At 42.4% G+C, this 10,858-nt stretch overlaps 3 protein-coding genes across 5 annotated transcripts in view; 2 read left to right on the top strand and 1 right to left on the bottom strand.

Moving 5' to 3' along the window:
• The first annotated feature begins 18 nt into the window (after positions 1–18).
• On the top strand, positions 19–2,683 carry LOC123958117 (olfactory receptor 10G4-like). The gene is made up of 4 exons (XM_046031338.1): positions 19–442; positions 543–814; positions 938–1,039; positions 1,729–2,683. Exons 2-4 carry the CDS (start codon positions 599–601, stop codon positions 2,326–2,328), a joined length of 918 nt encoding a protein of 305 aa, XP_045887294.1. The 5' UTR covers positions 19–442; positions 543–598; the 3' UTR covers positions 2,329–2,683.
• The window catches only part of cetn2 (centrin, EF-hand protein, 2), a 17,737-nt gene continuing 9,516 nt past the window's right edge, over positions 2,638–10,858 (bottom strand). The window contains exons 1-5 of one of the 3 annotated variants that reach the window (XM_046031339.1): positions 4,692–5,107; positions 4,336–4,500; positions 4,126–4,254; positions 3,724–3,861; positions 2,638–3,530 (exon numbers count right to left, since the gene is read on the bottom strand). In XM_046031339.1, the coding sequence (XP_045887295.1) occupies positions 3,441–3,530; positions 3,724–3,861; positions 4,126–4,254; positions 4,336–4,500; positions 4,692–4,694 (525 nt within the window). In that variant the 5' untranslated portion in view covers positions 4,695–5,107 and the 3' untranslated portion in view covers positions 2,638–3,440. Of the gene's footprint in view, positions 3,531–3,723; positions 3,862–4,125; positions 4,255–4,335; positions 4,549–4,691; positions 5,108–10,858 lie in introns of those variants that run through there. The other 2 variants (XM_046031340.1, XM_046031341.1) reach the window with 2 other exon arrangements.
• On the top strand, positions 6,016–10,167 carry nsdhl (NAD(P) dependent steroid dehydrogenase-like). Its single transcript, XM_046031337.1, has 7 exons — positions 6,016–6,292; positions 6,408–6,569; positions 7,599–7,745; positions 7,864–7,992; positions 8,379–8,521; positions 9,147–9,249; positions 9,407–10,167. The coding sequence occupies exons 1-7, from the start codon at positions 6,272–6,274 to the stop codon at positions 9,737–9,739; spliced, it is 1,038 nt and encodes a 345-aa protein (XP_045887293.1). The 5' UTR covers positions 6,016–6,271; the 3' UTR covers positions 9,740–10,167.

The following is a 10,858-nucleotide window of genomic DNA, read 5'->3' as shown; positions in this document are numbered from 1 at the left end:
ATGTAACTTTGCTTCATTTATGACATTCAGTTCTTGAAATTCACCTTTATACATTTTTTTTTTTTTTTAACAGAAATATGGTAATGTGTGTGGTTGAGAGAGGTTGGCGTCGTGTTTTCCATGACTGTGCCTCTGTTTTCAGGCAAATATTGACACAATACAATTCTGTACAGATGTATTAATATTGTCCCTGACTTTTGCATAGATAAGCAAATGTAATCCCGATAACAAACACTAGCTGTTGACACATCACTGTCCACGGGGAAGAGGTTTTTCTGCTTGAGGTCTGACATGTAGACATGTTGAAGCTGAGTAAATGGACAGCCTGTAATGCTGGTACTCAGCAGGAATATTCACTTGCAATCAGAATGAAACTGACATCTGACTGTGTATCATGTTGGAAATGCTCGAGAGAAGAGCACCTTGTGAAACAGATGTGAGGGTGAGTGTATTACACCTTTTTCCCCATTTGAGATGAGATAATTGAGTTTTAGTTGTTTTTTTTAAGCTACCCAGGTGCTAATGACTTATTTTCTTAAAAGGGACTACAAAGACTACTTAGACTATCTGGAAGGCAGATCAAAAGGAGCTTTATGTAATGGATATCAACTGCAATGTGACAACACTAGAGGCCCAGACACAGATCAACTCCACCATCTACCACCTGGTTAAGATGGTCAGCATGTGTGTGAGCTGCACCCTGAACACCGTACTCAGTGTGCCTTTACTCGTGGTCATCACACGCTCCCCATCCCTCCTCAGACACACTCGCTTCCTGCTCCTCTCTCACCTCCTGTTGTGTTACAACCTTCAGGTCTGCATTTTGTTTTTTGACTGCTGTTTGAATAAGATTTGTATGAGATTTTTCCAATATATCTTTTCTTTATAACTGAGATGATGCCTTTTGAGTTAATGACCTTCATCATTGCCATTTCAGCAATTCCTCTGGACAATCAAAGCAGTTCTCTTAAGATCCAGAGAAGGTATACTTGTGACCCAGTGTTTGATCTTCTCTGCTGCTACCCAGGCCTGCTCAATGGTTTGTAAAACATTGATTATATATTACATATGATGTATATGCCAGTCTACACTCACTTACAGTATTGGTTACAACTTGGTTACGCAAAAAGGGACAAATATTCAGATTCTTTACTTAAGGAAAAGTAAGAATACCTCACTGTAAAAATACTCTGTCACAAGTAAAAGTACTGCATTGAAAATGCTACTTAAGTAAATGTATTCAAGTATAATCAGGAAAATGTACTTTTAAGTATTAAAAGTAAAAGTAGTCTACTCAGTACAGAATGAAAGATGCCCCCTGTGACTGTGACTATTCGATATATCGCTATATTATTACTACTGATGCATTGATGTAAAAAGCAGGATTTTACTGTTGTAGTTGGTTTGTATCACACTGCAATTAATGACTTCTTTCATTATGAACTAATGTACCGATTATTTTCTCCATAAATCAATTTAAAAAATTGAAAATATTGAGAAATGTTGTCACAATTTCCCAGAGCCCAAAGTGACACCTTCACAATGCTTATTTTGTCAGCCCAAACCTCAAAAATATTAAAAATACATTAAAGTAATCAAAAGAAAAAGCACCTTTGTGAAACTGGTCACCTATTATCAACTCTGCACTTCTAAAAATCTTGACATGGCAGGTATCAGCCAAAACTGATGGTTGCCTCTACTTTGTCTTCACTTTTTTTTTTTGCACAGGTAGACCTCTTCCTGAGCACCGCTCTGGCTGTCGACCGCTTTGTGGCTGTCAGTTGGCCCCTGCGCTATGAACTCTTGATGTGTCCTCAAAGGAAGAGAGCAGCTGTTGTAGCCATATGGTCCTTATCAGCTGTACTCAGCAGCGTGGCTTTGTGTATCAGCCTCAACACCATCCAGGTCAATTTTCCCCTTTCCCGCTGTCGACCTCTCATCCTTAGACCCTGCCTGTCGGGGACATCGGCTCTGGTACTTTATTGCATCGTGGGAACTGCTGTGGTGGTGCCTCTCTGCTCTCTCACCATGCTGGGATGCTTCTGCAAGCTCTGCTGGGACATGTGTGCAGGACGGCTTTGCACCAAGAGAGCCTGTGTGACCCTGACCCTCCAGGCAGCTCAGACCATTCTCTTTTCTGTTCCTGTGGTCATGGACAGCTACCTGACCCCTGGCTACTTTCACAGTGATGCTCTTGATATAGCAACCACCATCATCTACAACCTGGGGGTGTCGCTCATCCCACTGGTCTATGGCTACCGCTCGCGGGAGCTGCAGAAAAGAATACGACAGGCTGCACACAGGATCAAAGTTAACAATCAAAATTAATCATAAAGTCTGACAAACACTTGTTTGAGGAGCTGCTTTTTTAAAAACGTAATACTTTTTACCTGTGGTGCCCGAAAACAGCAAGTTTTCCACATTTATTGCATCCACGCTTTCAATTTACTTTATTGTTTGAAATAGTAAGGTTTGATAGTTGAGTCAATATGCATGTGGTAAGGTAGCAGCATCTAAGCAGATTTGCATTTCAAAGGCAAACATGTATTTTATTAGAAGCAGTAGCAGCATCAAGCTGTTCAAACACTGGACAGATGAGGGATGCTTATAATAATGACAAATACAAGACAGGGCAAACTGCTTCAAGATGTTTAATTTGTTTCATAAACATTTATATGCTGTATGTCTACTCATTAAAGTCACTGTATTATACAAAACATTCAAGAATAGAGAGAAGTTATACACAACAGAGGGATAAATACTCAATGCTGCAAGAAAAATACACACTCATATTTTAAAGACAGTGGGACTCGTGGGGAAGCTGTGCAGGTCAGAGAGCTCGGGCAGCTTCCCTGATAGTGATGATCCCCCGTTTAAGAGGCACAGGTACAAATCCACATGTAGCAATGAGGTGAGACAGCACTCCCCCAATCATCAGTGGTTAACCGAAGTGCTTAACCAACTGCTCACATTATAAATATCTCTGAAGAACCACCATACAAGAGCCAAAACATGGAGTTACCAGTGTAAACTGAACAATCTCCAGATGAATGAAACTTAATGAATACACTGTATTATCAATCAAAAGACTGGAATGTACTGTTTGTCTCTGTCACTGTACTGAAGTAGGCACTGAGACTTTCTTAACAACAAATAACCTCTGTGTTATCTTTAATATCAACTTCTTCATAAAATTAACAGATTATCATGTGATTCAAAGGAGGATACTTTGGCATCTGACTAGACTTTGTGCTCAAGTCTTTAACAGTTTCCTTTCAGCGTAGTATGTGACAGTTAAACCTTTCAAATGACTCATCTTAAGTGAAAATGTATAGTATGACACAATAATGGGGAAAGGGACATTTTGATATATGAGCAGCATTACATGTAAAACCACCACTGACTTCGTGTATCACAGACCCTGATGCCGTGCACTTCCTTCAGTACAGGCAGGTTTTCTTCATAATGCGCAGGAACTCCTGCTGGTTCACTTCTCCATCTCCATCCCTGTCTGCTTCATCTATCATTTCCTTCAGAAACACACAACACAAGAGGGGATGAAAAGAAGAATGGAGGTGGCAGATCAAGCGAGTTTGATAGCATTCATGAGCAAATGCATTGGCATTATTCAAAGTTTATGCCCTTTTGGTTTGTGAACGCAACCGGCCTAGAAATGACAGTAATACACTGAATATTGTTTTATTCCACAGTTGTGTCCTTTACCTGCAGCTCTTCGTCTGTGAGGTTTTCTCCCAGCTCTTTGGCTACTCTCTTCAGGTTCTTGAATGAGATCTTACCCGTCTCGTCATCATCAAACAGCCGGAAAGCTTTCAGGATCTCCTCTTTGGAGTCCTTCTCAGCCTAAAATCAGAGAAGATGGAGAATAGTTTTGGCACAAACTGCCATTCTGCAGGAGGCATAAACATAAATGTAGCCAGAGTTTGAGTGTGTGCCAATGGGAAATTTAAGTGGGGCTGCTAAGGTGGAGTTATGGTTGTGGACTAACGTCTGGAATCAAAATCTGCAATCTGTAGGACAAAACTAGCAGCTCAATTTAAAACTAAAGAGAAATTAAACACTGTTGGAGGTGTGAGCAATAGGAATTTATAGAATATAGTTCTTGACCATTTTCTGTGTCATGACAGTGAGGAAGTCAGCGAAGGAGATTTTCCCTGTGCCATCCTTATCCACTTCACCAATCATCTTCTTGATCTCCTCTTTCTTTGGTTCGAACCCCAGAGCTCGCATTGCGACCTGGCACAGTGTGAGAAAGGTGGAGGGTGAGGCACACAGAGACCGTCGTATTGATCGCGATCAGTGTTGGAGCACTTATACCTTGAGCTCCTTGACATCGATGTATCCAGATCCGTCTGTGTCAAACAGCTCGAACGCCTCCCTGATCTCCTGCTTCTGCTCCTCGGTCAGCTCCGGTTTGGGGGTTGTCTTCTTGCGAGGAGGTGGCACAGGACCCTGCAGGGATGGTCTCTTGGCACTGGTCGCCTGGTGGGGACACAGGAAGGGAGGGGGATCTTAATGGTTGATGGCAGCCTATGATAACATTAGAATCAGAGAGGTTTCTGGTGGAAAATAAACAGCTGTCCAATAGAAAAAGGAACAATGTAAATATCCATAACCTGTGGCTCAAATGCAACACACAAAGATAGACGTTATTATGAAACATTTCCACTCACCATCAGTAGCTGTATATTTATTGAGAAAAAGGAACTGCGGATCTGTTAAGCAATGTTTTCTTCTGGGCTAGGAATCCTCCTTATCATTTAGAGGAGGAGGAGGAGAAGATAACGATTTATACTTTACTCGCATTAACCGTTTAATTACTCAGAATACAAGATAGTCTCTTATTCCTCAAAACCGTCTTATTTATTTCAGAAGAACAGCTGCTAAAATGTGCAGAATATCGCCGTTGCTAGCCAACAACATGCACAGGGTTTGCTGACCAGCAGCTGCTGTCATGGAGCCCACCCGTTTGATTTGTTCACCCTTTGTGCCAGCAGACGAACCAGTTGTTCTAAGGCCACTGAGGAATTGAATCAGGATTCAGACAGGCACAATTGGGAATGAAATCAAACGCACCAGTCGGGCAAAAACATGATTGGTTGCCGAGGATCACGGGGCGCAAGACACGATCAGAAAATTCACTGTTAATCTTTCTTGGATAGATAGAATATGGAAAATGACGAACTCTTTGTGTTTTATTGAATAGAAAAATATATCATATTGTAGGAAATGAGGCATTTGCTCATGCTATTCTGCGAATGTGCCTCAATACACCCTCTAGTGTCAGCAGACCTCAGATCAGAGCTTCTTCTAATAGAAGAGAACACTATCCAGCGCAAGATATTGGCTAATGGCTAAAGATAATAATATAAAAGTAGGCCTAATAATCATAAAATGAACAGGACAATAATTGTACAATACTTTTATATACTTCTACAATTGCCCATATGCAGCCAGCATCCATGGCCTTTGTGACCAAATGGCGATTGCCATTTCTCAAGAAAGCATATTATTATTGTATGGGTTCACAGTACAGCATGGCATACTGCGTGGCACAAGTATGGCTACTCACATTTTAAATATCTTCTCAAATATATGCTCCACTAGTTTGATCAGTTGTTGTTTTCTGTCCAGTAGATACCGGTGTTTTCTATAGGTGTTTCTTTAATTTTTAGTATTATCATTTTCTCAATATAGTGCAGTTGTTACTTTTGCACTACTTCTCAAAAATAAACAGGTATTTGGGCGTTATCTGCTATAGTTTTACTTACTAATCTATGTGGCAAAAATGTCGAAAAATATTAATCTTAAAAGTAATAAATTCACAAATTTCGAACTGGTTTATGAATTGTGGGTCTGACGGAGATCTGGGGGCGTGGCCTTCGAGCTAGGAGGCGGATAGAATCAGTCTGTCGTCCCCGGTTGGTGTAAATTGTGGCGTTCTTTGACGTGTTCTGTACACCATTGGCTGTTCATGAACGTAATCTTTGTGCTGAGCTTTGGCTCGACCAATCACAGAGAACACCTCACTCAGCTGATTCACGCGGTCCATGGTTCGTGTGCGGTTTAGTTGTACGCACTGACTACAGCTAAATAGTGCAGTATCGCGTGCTTCTCATGTTAAAAGTTGTCATTGCGCATTATATAACGTTTCGTTATCGCTGTTCCACCTGTAAGGACAGATACTGAACAACACAATACATTTTCCAAGTCCTTACAGTTTCGCTCACCTGTTGGTCGCTTCTCACTCACTATGGCCACGCGAGTTCGACCGGTGAGTCCAAACATTTTTATGGTGCAATTAAATCAGCGACAGCCTTTCATGATGCTCATGCAGTTTTTGTTGTTTCTTGAAATGTATCAGTAATCGCTCTCTGCGTGTCATACAGAGTAATAAACGGTGTGCAGTGGTCGGGGGGTCTGGTTTCCTGGGCAGACACTTGGTGGAGAAACTGTTGGATCGAGGCTACTCTGTTTCTGTGTTTGACATCCGTCAGAGCTACGAGCTGCCTAGCGTCACCTTCCACCAGGGAGACCTCTGCGACAAACAGGTGAGTCTGGACCAGAGCTGCACACTTTGGCCCACTCTCAATGTCCCCCCTAAACCCTAAACCCTCACAGACTTAACTGGCGTCACTTGTCAGGTTACGTATGAGTGCAAGAGGCTACAAGGGCTCAAAATGCTATAATCAGGAATGGGACAGTCCTTTGCCACATTATCATGTTACCTTGACGACGCTGAAACACTTTTGATTTTACATTTTTCACTTTCGGACTACCTGATTTATAGGTCTTGCAAGCTCTTTCTCTACAGAGTGGACAAGAAGTAATTGTCTTTAATCAATGCATTGTTGTTGGTCTAAACAGCATCATTAAGAAAAAACTAAAATATATAGTTGAATAAACTGGGTGTGTAATAAGATGATTGTAATTCTCTGATTTCATGTGCTCTCTGTACCATCTTAAATCTGTGTAAACTTTTTTCTAACCATGTTAATGTCAGGGTTGGTTGCTCCTTCCATGCTTGTTTGTTTACTGTTCTTCTTATTCTCTCATAAGGCAGATTTGCTGTGATTTTCCTCTCACTCCCGGGCTTCCCCCGGTAACCCCCATGTTTCATGTCACAACGCTATGAACTGTGGGCAATTCCCTCCGGCAAAGTCTGCATAAATGTAGCAAAAGGGCCTCAAAATGTCTGCGAGGGAGCCCTCGTGCACGATTTGACAGTGGGACAGCCCTAAGCTCTCACGGACTTAGCAGAAGGTCTGTAAATCTGTGAGTGTGGACATTGAGATTGGGCCTTCAAGTTGAGTAAGACAAAAATGGGGTCTTGGACTCGACTGTTGTGGGACTTGACGTAAAAGGAAAGGACTCGAGCTCAGCTATGTTAACTCAGCTTTGAAAGAAAAATGTTCAAATACAGGCTCCTTTTTACCCTGAAATACTTGCAGTTTGCCAATGAACTCTTGAGACTTACCCCAAAAGACTTAAAAAGTATGTTTGGCCTGGACCAATGACTCTCTAACATAATCGGATTCAAGTGTCAACAGCTGTGAGGTGTCTGTCACATTCTGCTGCAGGTGCTGCTGCCAGCGCTGAAGGATGTGTCCCTGGTCTTCCACTGTGCCTCCCCAGCACCCGCCAGCGATGACCGCGGGCTGTTTGAGAGAGTCAACATTCAGGGCACACGCACCGTTATTCAGGCCTGCATCGAGGCTGGAGTACAGGTGAGGCAGCCAGGGGGAGACTGGGCTTACATTTTGTTTGTTTATGCCTGCGCTTTACTGTTTAAGGATGAAAGATGTTTTTTAAGATATTTAACTCTTGTTGTTTTTGTTTTGCCAGAAACTGGTCCTGACGAGCAGTGCCAGTGTGGTGTTTGAAGGGAAAGACGTTAAGAATGGGAGAGAGGATCTGCCATACGCCAAAAAGCCCATTGACTATTACACAGAGACCAAGATTGTGCAAGAAAAGGTAGCGGAGTTTATTGGTTTCACCAGTGTAGCTGTAGTGTTTCCTCTACTTTTGGAATGTGGTTCCTCCTTCTAGTTTTGAGTGGGTGTGGGTGTGTCTGTGTTCATACTCTGATGTGCTGTGATGAATGGAATGTCCTCCTTCCTCATACCTCATCCGTATCACATTTTTTGTTTAATTAGCTGTATTTTCTTCAGCATTATACTTCATCGTCAGCGGTAAGTGGGTACATCTTTCCTCTGTTATTTGCATGTCATCTGCCCCGTTCCCTTCACTGTCAGTGAACTACGAGAGAGAAGAGAGCAAATGATCGGAGCACACTTTTGCAGCATCCTCTGCTTTGCAGTATCCAGAGTTGAATACATTAAACTGCCTTTATGTTTCAGTTGGTCCTCGAGGCTTGTGACAAGGAGAAGGGTTTCCTCACAGTTGCCATCCGGCCTCATGGCATCTTTGGCCCTCGGGACCCACAGCTGGTTCCTATCCTTGTGGACACCGCTCGCAGGGGCAAGATGAAGTTCATCATTGGGTAAGGCAACCACTGTTACTTGACTAACAATTGATTTATTGAAGTCCATGTACTGGAAACTAACGTTGTTCAGCGCATTTCATAAACCAGAATGGCAGAGAAAAAAAGCGTCAAGGAGACTGTCAGTTCTCCCCCCAACCTGATCTCTAATGTAGGGCCTCGATTGGGCTTCCTACATATAAATATAACATCTTGTGCAGTAAACTGATATGAAGTGGGTGCACACAACTAATTTATCAACCGCCTGTGAAGGCAACACAAGAACCAAATTTCAGAGGCTGCAGCTAGTTCTGCTAACCTTGCTAGCATTACTGTTGGTAACTGGAAACAGAATACACTACCAAATTCATCAAATTTGCATGTGTTTATGTTCTTATACTTTAGTCAACGATACTGGATTCTGAAAATGTGTCATCTCTAAAACATCCTACATATCCACTCTCCCCTACTTAAACCATACTCACCCACTCACTGGCCTACCCACTTCTCCCCTGCTATTGAAGTAGGGCTTAGCCCATAGACTGCTGCACCAGTGTGCTGAACGATTACATGCTTTAATACGTTTAGATCCCTATTGCTTATTGGTATATTTCTTTATTTAATTCTCTGTCTTTGTTTTCTTCAGTGATGGGACCAATCTGGTGGATTTCACCTTTGTGGAGAATGTAGTTCATGGCCACATCCTGGCTGCTGAACGCCTAAGGCCGGACTCGCCCATATGTGGAAAAGTGAGTGGGGAATAAAATCAAACGCAGAGCCAATCACATGGTTTTGCTGGTTTAAAGGATTCTGTCATTGTCCTCTGCAGGCTTAGAATTTTTATTTGTGAGTGCTTTCCAAACAAGTTCAAGTTACTACATCTTAAATCCTCTGCTTCACTTTCAGCCGTACCACATCACCAATGATGAGCCAGTTAAATTCTGGGACTTCATGTCTGAGGTGTTGGTGGGTCTGGGATATGCTGCTCCCCGCTACCACCTCCCCTACATTCTTGTCTATGGACTGGCCCTGCTCCTCTGGCTGCTGGCCCTCATCCTGCGCCCTCTTGTGTCCTTTAAACCCACTTTTACACCAATGAGAGTGGCCCTGGCTGGAACCCACCACTACTACAGCTGTGACCGCGCCAAACAGGACCTGGGCTACAAACCGTTAGTCAGTGTGAAGGAGGGGATAGCACGCACGGTGCAGAGCTACCCTAATCTCAGACAAGGGGCTTGATGGTAGACTGGAAGATTAGGATATGTTCAACTGTCAGTGTTAGTGCAGTTATGGTGATCAGGCCACACTGAATGGACAATTCAAAATGAGGGAACAGGTGGTTTATGTGTATCCAAGCCCCACAATGTGCAGTATTTGTGTGCCTTTTCAATGTGCATGTACCATTTTCACCAGCAGGAGGCAGCAGACTGCCCTAGTTTCGGTCCACACACTGCTGTCTGATATTACAAAAGTTTTAAAGCACTTAGTGAATGGTGGAAGCACAGTTTATGACAACTGAAATATACTTCTTACACTGTGAAAACTGCAAAGATGTACAAATATTATTGTTCCATGTGTTTCACCCGTGTGATGTTGGCACTTTGAGATGCTGCTGTTTTATGTCAAAATGCCTTAATACATTTCACTAAACTATGATTCTACTGATACAACTTGCCTGAAAGGGATTATTTCAAATGATGACTGGCTTTACGTTATATAGCTAAAAGTATGTGGACAGGGATTTGTACTTTGGTCGGGGGTGGTTTTATTTAGTTTTGGATAAGCCCCTTTCTACTTATGGCAACAGTTTGAGATAGGCCCTTTGTTTCAACAGAACAATTCCCCTGTGCACAACACCACGTGCAAAAATGGGCTATGTGTCGAAGAACTCGACTGGCTTACAGTAGAAAGCAGCATATAGGTTCACATTTTTCAAGTCTGTCCTAAAATAATACATACGTACTGTATATGTACAATAAAACTCCTGTCCATACTGACCATGAAAGGATCCCTTCCTAATGCGATTCCAGTGCCAGAAATGGGTCTTTATGTGGAAAAAATGCATTTCAAAGTTCAGCCAAAGCTAATATGAGGCTTTAGCAGGCGGAGACAGACAAATCAGTGGTTATCTTCCAAACTTAGATACCCATTTGATATGATTAAATCACAATACTAAAGTTTAATATTAGCTTAGACTGAACTTTAGAATACCTCTACACAGAATAAAGACTATCTCCATCCATCCATCCATCCATCCATCGTCAACCGCTTATCCTACGTACAGGGTCGCGGGGATAAAGACTCTCTTACATTGGAATTGCATTATGAAGGGTTGTCTTCAAGGCTAGTGTGGATAGG

Source organism: Micropterus dolomieu, linkage group LG19 (genome assembly GCF_021292245.1).
Source record: "Micropterus dolomieu isolate WLL.071019.BEF.003 ecotype Adirondacks linkage group LG19, ASM2129224v1, whole genome shotgun sequence".
Classification (NCBI taxonomy): Eukaryota; Metazoa; Chordata; class Actinopteri; order Centrarchiformes; family Centrarchidae; genus Micropterus; species Micropterus dolomieu.
Note: the sequence above shows the minus strand (reverse complement) of the source record. Positions and strands in the feature narration are given on the sequence as shown.